This window comes from Muntiacus reevesi, chromosome 3, assembly GCF_963930625.1.
Source record: "Muntiacus reevesi chromosome 3, mMunRee1.1, whole genome shotgun sequence".
NCBI lineage: Eukaryota > Metazoa > Chordata > Mammalia > Artiodactyla > Cervidae > Muntiacus > Muntiacus reevesi.
Window position 1 is genome coordinate 188737286 of NC_089251.1, and position 16284 is coordinate 188753569.

Consider the following 16284-nt stretch of genomic DNA (forward strand, 5'->3'; position numbering starts at 1 on the left):
TACTCTTAACCTTGTCTCGGTATATTCTTGCTGCCTCAAGGAATATATTGCTTTGAGATCCCAGAATAGAAATAATTGTAACAATAGTATTATACAAATAGAATAAGGAGAAAAATTCAATGTCAGTTTCTTAAGGACATACACATTCCAGTTAATTTTATTAAAAATTCAGTTTTTCCTCTCTAGCTTTAAAAAAGGGAATATGATTTCCACAAATAGGCTTTTAAGAGGTTAGTATTAATCAGAGACATTAATAGGAGACAAGTTTAATCTGTGTTTAGAATACAGCTGAGAAAAAAATACTTACATCCATTACATGCTAAAGTTTTTCGTTTTGAAAACTAATAATAACTTGAGCATGGCTGTGTTCATTAGGCATTTCTGCAATGGTGGAAACAGTCATGTCTGTGCTGGGCAGTTCAATAGTTAGAAGCTCCATGTGCTTGTTGAGCACTCACATTGTACAACTGAATATTTTATTAAACTTTAATTAATTTAACTGCCTGTGACTGCTGTACTGGATAATGTTCTCTAGAGTAAGATCCATTATAGTTGCTCCTATCTAAAAGTTATTCAGTAAAACACTTATTCTACAAAGTCCATAGTGTCAACAGGTTTAAAATTCTGTATTGCAGGTAGACAATCAGATGATAGAGGTTCTTTTAACACATAAAGAATAACAAAAGGGAGGGGATATATGTATGCCTATGGGTGATTCATGTTGAGGTTTGACAGGAAGCAGCAAAATTCTGTAAAGCAATTATCCTTCAATAAAAAAATAAATTAATTTTTTTAAAAAAAGAATAATAGTAAAAATTCTTTCATGGAGCCTGCTTCATTACAGACTCCACTTTGAGTTCCTTGTAAGTTGGAGGAAAGGGAAAGAGTTCACTTCCCTTGTTTTGATTCTAGTTTATTTTCACTTACTTTCCCACTTCCTTCACTATATAATAGAACTGAAATGAGTTTTTAGGATGTTCAGGAGTTCAACCAGTGAGCACACTCTTAACTGCAATGAGTAAAAGGTGAAGCATTTGGAAACTTGGGAAAGTGTTAGTTGCTCAGTAGTGTCTGACTGTTTGGGACCTCTTGGACTGTAGCCTGCCAGGCTTCTCTATCCATGGAATTCTCCAGGCAAGAATTCTGGAGTGGGTTGTCATTCCCTTCTCCAGGGGCTCCTCCTGACCCAGGGATCAAAGCCAGGTCTCCTGTATTGCAGGCAGATTCTTTACCAACTGAAATAAGTGAAAGGTGGGGCATTTGGAAGCCACAGATAATTTTCAGTTAAATTGCAACCTAAATTAGCATATATTAAAAACAAAAATGGAGAAGGCAATGGCAACCCATTCCAATACTCTTGCCTGGAAAATCCCATAGACAGAGGAGCCTGGTAGGCTGCAGTCCCTGGGGTCGCTGCAAGTCGGACACGACTGAGCAACTTCGCTTTCACTTTTCACTCTCATGCATTGGAGAAGGAAATGGCAACCCACTCCAGTGTTCTTGCCTGGAGAATCCCAGGGACGGGGGAGCCTGGTGGGCTGCCGTCTACGGGGTCACACAGAGTTGAACACGACTGAGGCGACTTAGCAGCAGCAGCAGCAGCAGAAACAAAAATAGTTGATTTCTCTGTTTCCCAAAGATTGTCTTAATAGCTGCCATGCTTAACATATTAACCAAGATCATACTTGAGGTTTAAAAAAAGTGAAACATGGTCATCTAACGTCAATGAACTTAGAGATTGCCCAAACCTTATAATAATCCATTTTACAGATGAGGGAACCAGAGCAAAAGAGTGAAAATAACTTAACCAAGGTCTTACAGTGTTTTGGGGATAATGATTTCCATGTGGTTTTTTAAGTATTTATGGTAGTCTTAAGCAGGATGTGTGTGTGTGTCAGTGTCTGTGTGTGTTGCGTGTATTTAGAAACTTGTATAGGGATGACAGAATCATAAAGAGATAGAGAAGAGCAGTTTCTAGGCATCACAGCTTTGAACAGCATGGAAATATGGTCCCTTTTCAGGTTGGGTAGCTTTATCTCCTGATATCAGGAGTCCCACTATACAGGTGGGGGCTGATAAAAGTGTTTATTTTTAATGCCAGCAAATTTTTATTTGGAAATGAATGTATGTTTCTCTAAGGATAAGTCTTTTGCCAAAATGGGAATATAAACTTTTTAATTTCACAAAAGTTAGCATTTCCATATCTTGAATTTCACACCAAGAGGGAGTTGATACAGTTTATACTAGTTGTACTAATATTTACCAAGGCAAAAGATTTTCCCGAAAGACCAAATCTTTGGTACAATAACTAACTTTAAACTATTAGATTTGCTAATTATGTCATTTAGCTGTGAGTTTTTTTATATGATGATTCCACATTTACTTTGGTGGTCTAAGGTAATCAATAGGTTTATGGTTACCCTCTCGAGCAACCCCAAAGCAAGCCATAGTTACTGCTACTGTTGTGTTCACTGTTCGAGTCACTTCTTCTGGTGTCTTCCCCAGAGATGGATTCACCTCCATTATATCTAATCCTGAGAGTAACCCTACAACAACAAATGGAAATAATGTAATTTATTAAATAGCTGATATTTGTAATTTAGTACAGACTGGCTTGAAACATTGTCCAGGAGTGCAACTGAAAACATTTCAGTCATCGTATTATGCAACAGGCATTCAGGAAGTGTCAAGTTGGGGCTTTGTTTTCAGATCAGGGAGGTATCAATATATATTGGCCAGGTGTACACTTCCTCTTGTGTTCACTCAGATTTTTACTCACCTGTTTTGTAAATTTCTTCTGTGATGTAGAGACCTTCTCTGTAAGATAGACCTCCTTGGACTGGTGTGCCAGTAGCTGGCGTGAAAGATGGGTCCAGTCCATCAACATCAAAGCTCAGATGAATTGGCCTTTTCTTTCTTTTAAAAGGTGGGAAAGGAATTCAAGTTAAAGTTGGTGGTTTAATATTTAGTAGAAAAATACATTTCTTACTTTGTTTTACAAAAAGTAACAACCTCGTGAACTTTCATGATTGTACTTGGAGGCTTTGTTAATAACTTACATTGACTAGTGTTAGTAGCAAGTCCTTTTAATAATATTTATGTTTACATACACACACACAGAGGCATCATACCTTCCTAGAAGATAGCTGAATGTTTCTTCCATCACCTTGCCAATTCCCAGTTTATCCACTTCAGTCATTGAAAAGTATTTAATTCCCAGAGTTTTCAAAATATAGCTATGAAAGAGAAGATACTAAGATAATCTACAGTTTATAAGGAGGCTGACCCTCTTGTTTCCTTTTAGAGAAAAGATCAATGTGGTAAGGATTCAAAAATTATTTAGGGGGCTTCCCTGGTGGTCCACTGGTTGATAATCCACTTTGCAATGCAGCGGATGTGGGTTCGGTCCCTAGTCTGGAAAGATACCACGTGCTGCAGAGCAACTAAGCTAGTGTGTGCCACAGCTCCTGAACCAGCGTTCCAGAGCCCATGAGCCACGACTGCTGAGCCCTCACACTGCAACTGCTGAAGCCCCCATGTTCTAGGGCCCGTGCTCCACAACAGTGGAAACCACCACATTGAGAAGCCCAAGCACCACAACAAAGTCGCCTTCACTCATTGCAGCTAGAGAAAGGCAGCAACGTCTTCTGCATTGGCAGGCAGATTCTTTGCCGCTGAGCCACCCAGGAAGCTCATATGTGTATATACGTGTGTATATAGATACAGATCTAGATACAGACAGGCTTCCTAGGTGGCTCAGCAATAAAGAATCCATCTGTCAATGCAGGAGACATAAGAGACGTGGGTTCGATCCCTGGGATGGAAAGATCCCCTGGAGGAGGGTATGGCAACCCATTCCAGTATTCTTGCCTGGAGAATCCCACAGAAAGAGAAGCCTGGCGGGCTACAGTCCATAACGGTTCAAAGAGTCAGACATGACTGAAGTGACTTAGCATGCACTTAGACACAGATATAGATATATGGGGCTTCCTGGGTGGTGCTAGTGGTAAAGAATCTGCCTCCCAATGCAGGAGACTTAAGAGACTATATTCTCTTATCTCTATCCGTGGGTGGGGAAGATCCCCTGGAGGAGGAAATGGGAACCCACTCCAGTTTTCTTGCTAGGAGAATCCCATGAACAGAGGAGCCTGGCAGGCTACAGTCCATGGGGCTGCAGAGTCAGGCACAACTGAGTGTCTGAGCACACACATATAGATTTATAGACTTGGTATTGAAAATAATTTTTTCTCATTGACTTGACCAGCACACACATGAGAAAGGACAAAAAGGAAGGTAAACCACATCAAGGACACATCAAGGAATAAACTTACTGTTCCGCAGGGTCCACATCTCTCAGACCAATATACACAATGTCTTTGGCAGATATGCAGGGAGTCACCCAGTAGAATCCTGGGACCTCGGGCATCTAGAATTGCAATGGTTCCATTGGGTTATATATGCTTCTCTTGAGCAAATCTTACATTGAAAGTTAAGGACACATGTTAGATTGCATGTATCTTATATTCAGAACATAAAATTCAAGGAAATCATTAAAATATAGTACAAACTTAGGAAGAGAACGTCTGTCCCCCTGTGCTACCCTTGGTTGCTTTGGCCTTACCCAGCCTCACCTGGTATCCCAGACCTAACCTGAACCATTTGTCAGCATTTACCTGCTCTACACTCCGTTTTCACTGGGCCCTGTTCTCCTGGAACTCTTCTATAAAGAAATCAGTGTGCTTTTGTAGCTTCCTTCTTTTCTTCTCTTTTTCAAAACAGCATTTATTCAGAGGATGGTTTAGAGTGGCTGATGAAAATTTTCAGTCAGACCTTTGGTTTGACCTCGTCTTCAAATGTCCCTAGCTTGGCTGTCTTACGAGCTCACGACGCATTTGTAGGTATATAAACCAACCATGTTGGTCAACTGTTTGGAAAATATTGCTGCTGACATTTAACATAAGGAGGTTTGGATCCCCAAGTATCATCACATTGTCCAACTTACTACAGTTGTATCAATAAAAATTGTTTTATTGGTAGCATATCAATAAAAATTATGAACCACAATGTTAAATCTTATTCTGAAATTTCATCTTACATTTTTTAGAAAAGAAGTTTCCAGAGAGCAAGGAGATAGTTCTCCCTCTTGTGATTTAGACGGGTGCTTCTCATAGTAAAGATGTTAAATAATAAGCCATCATAATCTGCATTTAAAATCTCCATGTTTGAAAAGGCCCTGTGTTGTGAGGGGACACTTGGTTAGAATGAGAGGCTGTGGGGCGTGTAACCAAAAGAGGAGGCACCGGGAGCAGAGTTATGGTCCTTGCCTTTCTCCACATTTGGTGTGTGTGTTAACCTCTGACCCTTTGCTCACTTGGTCATAAAGGATTCCTCTCTGCCCCACCTACTAAGAATCAAAAGGATGGGGGCGCCGAGGACTGGAGGCTTTTGCCCACCCAGCGAGGAGCAAGCACACCATCTGCAGCCTCCCCTCTGCAGTCACCCGCTGGTCTGCCTCACCCCCCAACCTCGTGCTGCGGAGGCCTGCCTGCCCTTTCTAGAAGGATCATGTGTCTGAAACAGCAGGCTGTGCCCCGACCCCTGTCCCCTGTGTCACCAGCCCTTAGAACTGCTTCACTTCAGGTCTTCATCTCTCTAAACCTAGAGATGTAAGGGGCCAAATCTCATGCTGGGGTGACTGTAGGAGCAGAAACAGCACCCATGGGAGCCGTCTGGAGAGCACCCATGGGAGCCGTCTGGAGAGCACCATGGTCCTGAGAACGCTGGCCTTGCTGGGAATTCATACGACCTTAGGGGACGACTCAACTGTAAGCAGCCGTATTCTCTGCTTAGGAGCGGAGAATTGTGTTCTACCTTCCTGAGAGCAGAGAATCTACATAAACCATTTGGAATTCTGAGGAGGAGAAAAAGATAAACAAAAGGGAAGCTACACCCGGAGTCAGCTTGCAGACTATTAAAAATGTAGAGAGAGAGTTCACTACCTCTGTCCACCTCCCCCCATTGCTTATTGGCTGCTGAGAAGATGGTTTGAAAATTAATCAGGAATAAAGTGGCACAGGGGTTCTTACTTTCCTTCTGGCTGCTGAACTTCTGCTAAAGATAACTCTTTTGTAACAGAACACCAGCCAGCTGCTTACCTTTTCCTTTAGTTCCTTCAGAACGAAAGACACAGGTTGGCCATGCAAGTTCCCCGTTGTCGTTGTCAGTGGAGTGTTGACGTCAGTGTGAGCATCCACCCAGATAACACAGAGATCTGGGTGGACCCTGGCATGGCCGGAGATGCTGCCGATCGCCATACTTTAAAGGAAAAGTTCGTGTGAACATCAGGTTTGCAGTTTCAGTACATATATCATATCATTTATGTAATATTCTTGCCTGATTTTCCTTTAAGTCAAAGTGGCTAATATTTCTGAAAGATTTTAAACTGAAGATGCCAATTAAACAATCGCAACACTAGAGAAAGTATACCTAACACAATATTTACTAACAAGTTATATTTATTCACTGTAACAGCATTACTAAAAAAACTTTTACTTTTCTTCAAAACCACCTTCTAATAAAATTGTAAATTCTAGTTTAACTAAAAATTAAATGTGTGAAAAGACAGTAGCCACACAAGAAGTTTTTTAGCATGAGATATCACTCAGTTCTCAGGGTTAAAACAGGCTCATTTTCTGTACTCTCATCTCTCTTGGAAAATACTTAATTCTCCCAAGTGAATTATGACAGAGTCCTCCCATTTTTCTTAAAATCCAATTCTTTTACAATTGGGGAACATCACTCAAACCCCTGACATCCACTTTGGCCAATGTATCCTGGAAGCTCACTCTATTTCAACATTCAGATCCTCTGCTGGAACTTACTACACTACTGCTACATATTTAAGGACTCACTCTTAGCCAGGTCCAGAACCCTTGAAATTCATCTCAAACACTCCCAGCTCTAGAAAACTTGCCGGAATGGCAAAGCTAAGTAATATCTTACACAAAAGATAAAAGATCAGGATTTGCCACACAATGTCTGCATTCTCCCCCTTGTGAAAGGTCAGGAACCCCGCAGAGAACCATGAACTCTCAGAAGCAGTCTCTGCTTGATGTTCAGGCACTGATGATTCAGCACCACGCTGTTTCTCTCTCCCTTCAGGTTTCTTTTTCTTTGTCCACGTGCCACTCTTAAAATTCCCCACTTACAAATTTTTTTACTTAAAAAAGAGAGCTCCAGTTTCTCAATGTGAAGTTTTGTCACAGAAGTCCTGAAAACACTTTGGCTTTCAAGGAAAATATGGAGGGGGCTGAAGTAATTAACTCCTGCATTAAGAGTCATTGTAATCTTTGTACTTGTGATCTAATCATACTTCTGATTACATGTCCTAGGACCTTGAGAGTAAACATGGGAAGACTCATGCGCAAACATCTTTGCTGCATTATTCATAATGGTGAAATTTGAAAATAATCTGAATATCTGACAAATGAATATATATATATATATATAGAGAGAGAGAGAGAGAGAGAGAGAGAGATCATACCTAGATGAAATATCAAGCAACAGTAAAAATTAGCACTCATATGTATTGTGAGGTATTAATAACATAAGGAAATCTGTAGTGTAGATGAAGAACAAAACAGGATAATGCATACAATTGTTAAAATTATATACAAGGAAAAAGTTATGGCAGAAAGGAAATGTAACAGATTTTCAAAATTCTAGTAGTAATGGTTTTTAGAGAATACAATTGCCACTATTTTTTTCTTTTACATATGCATGTATATTTAAAAAATTTGATAATTATTACTTTGATAGTGGGAAACACATGTTTTAATTCTTGACATAAATAAGTTATTTCTATTATCACTAATCAAGTACAATAGGCTGGCTATTAATTTCCTCAGTGCTTATTTATTTAGGAGTGTAAGCTTGACTATTTTGCTGAAATTCATTCACATACCATTTATTTTCTGCTGTCATAGAGAAAGGTCATGCAAGACTTCAAATAGAAGGAAATTTTTGTTTCCAAAATAAAGTAGTAATCAATAAAATTAAAAGAAACAAGGCAGAAAATGTGGTGTAAAATATTGATCAATACTTTCCTTTCCTATTTTCTCTCTTCTCATGGTTTTGGTTATACTTCCTCCACTGTATTTATACCAGACTCCCATAGAGATAAGCATTAAAAAAAAGACCTGTTGTCTCCGCCCAGGACAAGGCTGATCCTTCCAGTCTTCTTGACTTCCCTCATGGTTTTGGTTATACTTCCTCCACTGTATTTATACCAGACTCCCATAGAGATAAGCATTAAAAAAAAGACCTGTGGTCTCCGCCCAGGACAAGGCTGATCCTTCCAGTCTTCTTGACTTCCGCCACCACATCAGCCAGCTTTTTATTTGCTTCTCCCACACACCTTGGATTCTTCACGATTTGAAAGGGACTGTCATCAGGGTCATCGACAAAGGACAGGTCCCCATAATCTTTCACATCATACTCTATAATTAAAAGTTTAGGTTACTAAAGGAGATTACAAAACAGACTGTAGGATGATTCCAATTTTACCAAATAGGTGTATTTACAAAAAAAAAAAAAAAGAAAAAGAACCCGGAATGGCTGTAAAAACTCATGAAAGTAAAAGCTATGTCCTCTATTACCTGACATCATCATCCCAACTTCACTGCACACCAGTGCCTACTGTATACTAGGCTCTACATGGCTGCCTGCTATATACTGGGTTCTCTGCAAATTCTTCTTGACTCAAGTCAGTTAGGCTAGACATGAAAGTCTAACAGTGATAAGCAGGCTTGGACTTGATGCATGGCGTCACTGTCTTGGGTTCTGTTTGTGTGCTGTTTATTTTTCTATGATAAGCTTGTTTTGTGTAGGTAATAGAAAAGCTGTTTTTAGAAAGAAAATATATTTATACATATATATATATAGGGCTTCCTAGGTGGCTCAGTGGTAAAACATCCATCTGCCAAGTAGAAGACCTGGGTTTGATCCTTGGGTTGGGAAGATCCCCTGGAGAGGGAAATGACAACCCTTTCCAGTATTCTTGCCTGAAGAATCACATGGACAGAGGAGTCTGACCAGCTGCAGTCCATGGGGTCACAAGAGTTGGACATAACTTACCAATTGAACAGCAACAATATATATTTATACCCAGAAAAAAAAGACACTGATATTTTCTCAACTTCCTTACACTACATTAAGAGCCCTTGGATTCATCCCAAGCTGTCACCAACTGAAGCCACTCAGCTTCCTATTCTGCCTGCCCATTGTACCTGCCTCATAATGAGATTGTCTGAATTAAATAAGAATATATGATTAGCCTAATGCTTCCATGAGGTCAGGAAATAAAGGGCCTATTTTTATACTTTTTAAATAAAGAAATTGCAGGTAACCCAAAGATTCTAAATACCTAGACTCACTTCCTAAAAGGCCCTGCTTAGGCTTCAAGGTACAGGCTTCATGTAAAAGTGTGATATGGGATCAATACAGTGTTCCGAATTAACCAGTCATGATATACTGTACTTATTACAAGTCCATGTGTATCCATCAATCAGTAACACCTTCAAGAGATTCAAGCAGATATAAAATGTGGCTTGTTAACTGAGGGATCTAGCTTTCTATCCTCGCTTGGGGTCTTTTTTTTTTTTTTTTAACTTTATGGGGTATAATTATTATTCACTAAAATACACTCATTTTAAATGTACAAGTCAGAAATATCCACAGACTTGCAAGTATCACTATAATAAAGATTTAGAATATTTTCACTTTACTCCCCAAATTCCCTCCTGCCATTTAGGTCAATCCATGCCCCTTCCCACAGGCAACTACGGATCTCTCTCTTGCTACGCTTTTGTCTTTCCTAGAATTTCATATAAATCATACAGTTTGTAGCCTTTTGTGTCTGGCCTCCTTCATTCAACATATCTTTGAGATTCACCCATGTTCTTGCCTGTGTTCCTGTTTATCGTTGAGTATTACCTCCATGGTATAGATGTACCACTTTTTGTTTATCCACTCACCAGTTGATGAGCATTTTATTGTTTCCATTTCCTGACTTTTATAAATAATGCTACTACAAACATTCAAGTAGAAGACTTTGTAGTATATGTTTTCACTTCTCTTGGTCAATTTCTAGGAGAAGATTTGCTGGGTCAAGAGGTAAATGCATGTTAATTTAAGAAACTGTCAAACTGCTTTCCAAAGTGGTGGTGTATTTATGCATTCCCAGCAGAAATACATGAGAGTTCTGATTGTCTATATCCTCCCCAACATTTCATCGGGGTTTTACATATAAAGATGACGTTTACTTTAGCCCATACTTTAAAAATTATATTACTTTTCATCTGCATGCTCATGTGTGTATATATATGTATATATGTACACATACTAGGATGTTAATGCAAATACTAGGCACTGTTATTCTTATTATATAACCATCTTATTTTATTTCTTTTTACAAATAAGTATCCTCTTGTTAGTAATGTAGTTTCTGCTGCCCGTGGCTTTTCATTTTCAGTTTCCCTGGATCCCCTACCACCAACCCACCCCCTAGTTCTTCCACGCACAGATTCTCTAAAAGAGTAGTCTCACTGGAAAGACAAAATATCTGAGTGAGGATATTCATCCAACAATGTTTACTGAGCATTCTCTCCTTCACTGCATTTTTTTTAAATAAGATGTACTTCTAAGGTTATAGTCAATGCTGCTATTATGTCACTGTGGTATGTCACTTCAGACACACCCTCTTTTAACAGAAGCCTGGACCTTCCTTCAGAGTAAGAAAGAAATCGTGCTGATCAGCTTTCAACTTAGAAATTACCTTGTTCGAACCAGTGGTTACCAGTGGGGAAGGGGTTGGGGAGGGACACTATAGGAGTAGAGGGTTGAGAGGTACAAATTATTACAAATAAAATAAGCTACAAGGGTATATTGTGCAACATAGGAAATACAGCCAACATTTTACAATAACTGTAAATGGAGTGTAACCTTTAAAATAATTATGAATCACTATTGTATAAATATGTAACATATAATATCGTACATCAACTATACTTTAGTAAAAAATTGATTAAGTAAACAGTTACCTAGTTCTTTAAGTTTCTCAAGCAGACCAGCCTTTCTTAGTACTGTAGGGCCTTCTTCCACTCCTCCTCGTGGCTGAACAATGAAAACAGAGTAATTCAGATTTATCATATCATCAAATCCCCACAATAGAAACCTTGTTCATTAATCAGTTGAAGAGCAACTATCATTTTTTGAGTACCTACAGGGTCAGGAATTTACATGATCTCACTGTCATCACAGAGAGGTAGATTGAATTACTCCTATGTTGAGTATGATATAGAATCAGAAAGGTTATATAACTTTGCTACAGGCACACAGCGAACAAGTGGCAGAGCCTTAGTTCACATCCAGGTGGTTTGGATCCCCAACCTTGCAGCTTCTCTTCTCCATCACACTGTGTTACCAACACAGCGGACACGTTTTGTACAAAAGCACTCTGAGAGAGAAACAGTGATCCAAAGGAGAGGGCTTTTGTCTTTGAGTGACTCACAAGTGAGTAGGGGATTTGGATATTTATTAATAATCCCAATTATAATAGTTAGAGATTTGCGTCAACACAGTTACAAGATATTGTAACCACAAAAACAGGATGTTCCTAACCCTGTCACGGGTGGACAAGTTTCAGAGAAGTCTGCAGGGGACAGGCTGACATTTCTGCTGAGTCCTGCAACATGAGTAGGTGATTCAGGAAAATGGATGGGGTGATGAAGAAACTTTGCAAACCTGGAGAGCAGCTTGAGTCAAAACATAAGGTGAAAAAAGAGTGTGACATCAGCCAGACCTACGTGCGGGTCTGCATGGTAGTAAGTTAGGGCTCTTGTGGAGAAAAGAGGCAGCAGGGAGAATCATCACTTGGGAGATGAACTCACAAAGACCAACCCAGTGTTTCAAGTTTTGACCTGTTTAAGCATGGTTGGCACAATTCTACCTTTGCTCTTTTTACATTGGGGAAGCTAGCACGCTTCTTCCTTGCAGTAAGTCTTCTCCAGCCTCCTGGCAGATAAGCCATCTAAAGAAACAGTTCTTTTATGTGTTTCTCTGATTCCAATTTCCAACAAGGCTTTTCAATAGAGAAAGTTACTCTGCGCTTTTAGGTGGGAGTGACAAAGTGGAAGTGTTAGTCACTCAGTCATGTCCAACACTTTGCGACCTCATGGACTACAGCCCACCAGGCTCCTCTGTCCATGAAATTCTCCAGGCAAGAATCCTGGAGAGGGGTTGTCCTTCTGGATTTCCTTCTCCAGGGGATCTTCCCAAACCAGCGAACGAGCCCTTGTCTCTTAGGTCTCCTGCACTCACCACTAGTGCCGCTGGGAAGCCTGCTGGCAGGTGGGGAGATGTGCAGAAAGACACTGCGTCCATCCTCAGGGTTGCACTGTGGCACCAAACTAAGCGGAAATTCTTCCCGCCTCAAATTACCAGATGACTTGCAAATCCTCCATGTCAAATTCCTGTCCCTGACAGCAAGGGACTCCCCCTAACACCATGCCCAGCCAGACACGTTTGCTCCTTCACTTCACCGCCCTTTTTTATGACTCCCGCCCCTACCCCCCTCAACAAGTAGACACAATTTCTCCTTCTTTAAACTCCAATAGAGTGCCACTTGGCTGAAATTTTGCCTTGATTTTGAGTTATTTGCCATTGTTTTCTCTCCCTGATTAGATTTCTGTCCAATCTTCTCTACACTTCCAGCACTGTATTTTTTTAATATAGAGCTGACACTTAGTAGATGTTCAAAAACTGTCACTTTTATAAAACTCCCTGACCTTTGCCCTCTCCTTTTCAAACTTTGGAACAAATTTTAAACACTCCTGACAAATGAACTTATTTACAAAACAAAAATAGACTGACCAACATAGAAAGTAAACTTGTGGCTACCAAACGGGAGATGGAGATGAGGGGATAAATTAGGAGTTTGGGATTAAAATATGCACACTATTATATATAAATAGATAACCAAAGAGGACCTACTGTTGAGCACAGAGAACAATATTCAATAACTTGTAATAACCTTCAATGGAAAAGAATTAAAATTTTATACATATATGTAATTAAATCATTTTGCTGTACACTCAAAACTAAAGCATTGTAAATCAACTATGTTTCAATAAAAATTTCAAAAATAAAACCATTGTGAACTTTCAGAATTATTAAAAAAATAAAAAGAAGAAGAAATCTTATACACCCCTTAGCTGATACTAAAATTCCTCCTCCGGATCTGTACAGGATTGACCAGGACGCCCTCCCCTCCCCCACACAGCTGCTCCAGTGCCTTACATAAAATGACAGTAAAGACTTTCCCACAGATATGGAGGGCTAGCTGTATATTTACAATAACACAGTTGTTCGGCTTCCCAGAGTGACACTTTTTAGCTTTTATTTCCCATCTGATTTAAAATGCTTCCCATGTTCTGACTTTTCTCATTGTTCTTTGTTAGCGCTACTGACTTGGAAGCTAGGCTCCAATCCCTAATTGACCGCAACTCCAAGATCCACTGTTCAACGAAAGATGTAACAGCGCCCGTCAGGAGCACAGGCTTTGGTGTCAGTGTCTGGAATTACAGTCACAGCCGTGTGACCTTGAACAAATTACCATAGCCCTCTGAGCCTTAGCTAACACAACGGGGAAATGGATATGACACCTACTTCATTTTTGGCCACCACCCCCGCCCCTCAACCACCGCCCTGCAAGGGCATGGGGCTGAGGATGGAGTTCTTTCTCAGACTCAACCTTCTAGTCATCTGCCCTTTAATCCTCTCCTTTGCTTGCTTGTCCAAATTTTACGTCCTTTGGCTGAGGACAGAAATTTGTATGTTGGCTGGTTTTTCCCTTCTATGCTATGGCTTAGAGTAGAAAACGCTCTCCCTGAGTTCTTACTGTTGTAAGACAATATAAGCTTCATTCTCCTGTGTGTGTACGGGTCGCAGTGTCTTACTCTTTGCATGGCGCCGTGTTTTAATAAGGAGCGGCTGTAGAGGCAGGAGGAATTATGGAGAACTGAAAAGGCACCAGGCTGTGTTTCAAAATGTTATCCCCTAGAGGAGCTGTTGTCATCAGCGTGTGGCCTTCTGCTGGGGTCCAGGGATCAGAGCATGTTCAAACCATTTCCTCCCTCCCTCTCTCCCCTTCTTTCTTCCTTTCTCCCTCCCTCCCCTCTTTTCTTCTTTTTTAAATCAGTTATTTCATTGTGATCTTTGTTAGAACCTGTCAGAATAGGTGAGCACATTGTGGAGTTTGCAATTAAGCCCAGCATTACAAGTTAACACCTCTTTGTCAGCAAAACCTCCCTGTGTTTTGGGAGAGAACTTTGAAAGTTTTCCAGGGGAAGTGAAGCAGGCTTCAAATGCAGTTCGCATCTCTAACCTCTGACCTGTCCCCATTTGTTTTGTAATAAAAAAGTCACAGAGTGCAAAGCAAGAGCTCAGAACTAAGAGAAGCAATACACTGGTCAGTTGGGCAAAGAGAAAGGTCTAGGAAACCTGAGAAACTTCATTTAAAACAACCACAACCTCAAAAAAATCTGCATGGTGAGTTTTAATTCACACTTTATCTTATTTGCTTTTGTTTTTATTCTTCCCACACCCCTTTAGCACAGACACTTGGAGGAGTTGAAGATAGCTGTAATCTCATTAGATTTACCAGAATGAGTGTGCCTGGGCAGAAAAAAAAAAGGACAGTATATTTACGTGTTGCTGGCATGTTTTACAACTTGGGAATTTGATAAATCCAATAGTCTTTTCAATGTGATCAATCTGCAGGTGGGTTTCCTTTTTCGCTTTTCATTTTTCATCCCTCAAAGAGAGGTACACACACACACAAAAAAAGAGAGGTACACAAAGAACTCCACCTAGTCCATGAGTCAGCACTTTTAGAGAATCATTAAAGTGCTAAAATAATATAAATAACTCAAAATGTTGATAAATCAATAATATTTAGTTTATTCACATTTTTAAAACTTAAAATTTACCACCCATGTATGAATTTTTCTATGTATTAATTACATAACTAAAAATATATATTTTCTTAAAATTCTATCTCCTTCTCCATATACACAGTAACACCAATAGTGATAAGAGCATGGAAACCTAAATGAGTAGCTACAAGGCAGAAATAGTCTATTTCCAGTCAAAATTATTTTCTCGAAAAATTAGGAAAAGTTCAGCAGATTTAAGTAAAACTGGCTCTGGCTGAGATTACATGTTATAGTTACAAATCTAATATTATAAGTGGATTTGTGACCATAATTATACAATGATGTAAAATGATGAAAAGACTTTAATACAAATTTCAGGTCAGGTTGTATCAGGCTGTTTAACTAACCAGACGGTAACACCTTACTAGTTTTGAAGCTCGTAACTTTTCTGCTAAACTCTAGTTATGCAAAACCAGGCTTTTACTCACCTGGCCCTTTGAGAAAGGAGCTCCGATGATCCCTACGGACTGTGGCTTGGAACTCATGCTCCAGCAATTCTCAGCGCGGCACCCGAGGTCTCCAGGTAGTCGTCCCTCTCTGCGACTCTCAATGGCGGAGGGCACATATTTTTTCTATTTATAATTGAGTTGAATCTGTTTACTCTAACGAGGAAGAGTGGCTCCACCTACTGAACCAAAGCAACAGTCAAGTCCAGCACGTTCATCCTCGGAATAACTTTGAGTCCTCCTGAGTCTAGGTCTCTAATTAATTGAGGTCATTCATGTAGCCAGTTCACACCCAGTTCACAAAGCCACCTGGCAACATTAATCTTTCCTAATCACAACCATGATTTCTTAATCATAGTCATCTTTTCTAACCGTAATTAATTATAACCACAGAAGTGCCGTAGTTCTAGCAGCGCAAACTCAGAGCGTGGTACTTACCCTTTCAGGTCTTTGCATCTGCCTGGGTCAAAAACGGGGACTGGCAAGATGGTGTCTCACATCTTTTCCAGCCCTACAACCCTGAATTCAGTTTTCACTCTAGGATTAATGGTTAATCCACAAGACACACCTCACACACTACCGGGGTAGGTCTCAGGGAAGGCATATGACTTCCTTTTCTGACTATTAATTAAAGAAAAAATTAATTGCCTGATTAATAACCAGAAGTGTTACCATACTAGTTTTGAAATAGCATATGTCTCTTGTGCTCAGCTGTGTCCAACTTTCTGTGACCCCATGAACTGTAGCCCGCCAGGCTCCTCTGTCCATGCAATTCTCCAGGCAAG

General features: G+C 39.9%; 1 protein-coding gene across 2 annotated transcripts; it reads right to left on the reverse strand.

The window, feature by feature from the left end:
• Positions 1-1617: 1617 nt before the first annotated feature.
• On the reverse strand, positions 1618-15538 carry ARG1 (arginase 1). 2 transcript variants are annotated; one of them, XM_065927793.1, is made up of 8 exons: positions 15482-15538; positions 11100-11172; positions 8324-8498; positions 6156-6315; positions 4332-4426; positions 3132-3236; positions 2780-2916; positions 1618-2546 (listed from the first exon to the last, which is right to left on the reverse strand). In XM_065927793.1, the coding sequence occupies exons 1-8, from the start codon at positions 15536-15538 to the stop codon at positions 2380-2382; spliced, it is 969 nt and encodes a 322-aa protein (XP_065783865.1). In that variant the 3' UTR covers positions 1618-2379. The 2 variants fall into 2 exon arrangements, with proteins under 2 accessions (XP_065783865.1, XP_065783866.1); XM_065927794.1 differs by lacking the exons at positions 4332-4426; positions 6156-6315.
• Between the last annotated feature and the right edge of the window lie 746 nt (positions 15539-16284).

What these genes read in the sequence shown, in the direction of transcription:
- ARG1 (XM_065927793.1), bottom strand. Translation starts at nt 15,538, where the DNA reads ATGAGTTCCAAGCCACAGTCCGTAGGGATCATCGGAGCTCCTTTCTCA. An exon ending in GTCCTGGGCGGAGACCACAG is followed by an intron (nt 6,316 to 8,323) that starts GTCTTTTTTTTA and finishes TTTCCTTTAAAG; the next exon opens with TATGGCGATCGGCAGCATCT. An exon ending in TGAAGGAACTAAAGGAAAAG is followed by an intron (nt 4,427 to 6,155) that starts GTAAGCAGCTGG and finishes TTGCAATTCTAG; the next exon opens with ATGCCCGAGGTCCCAGGATT.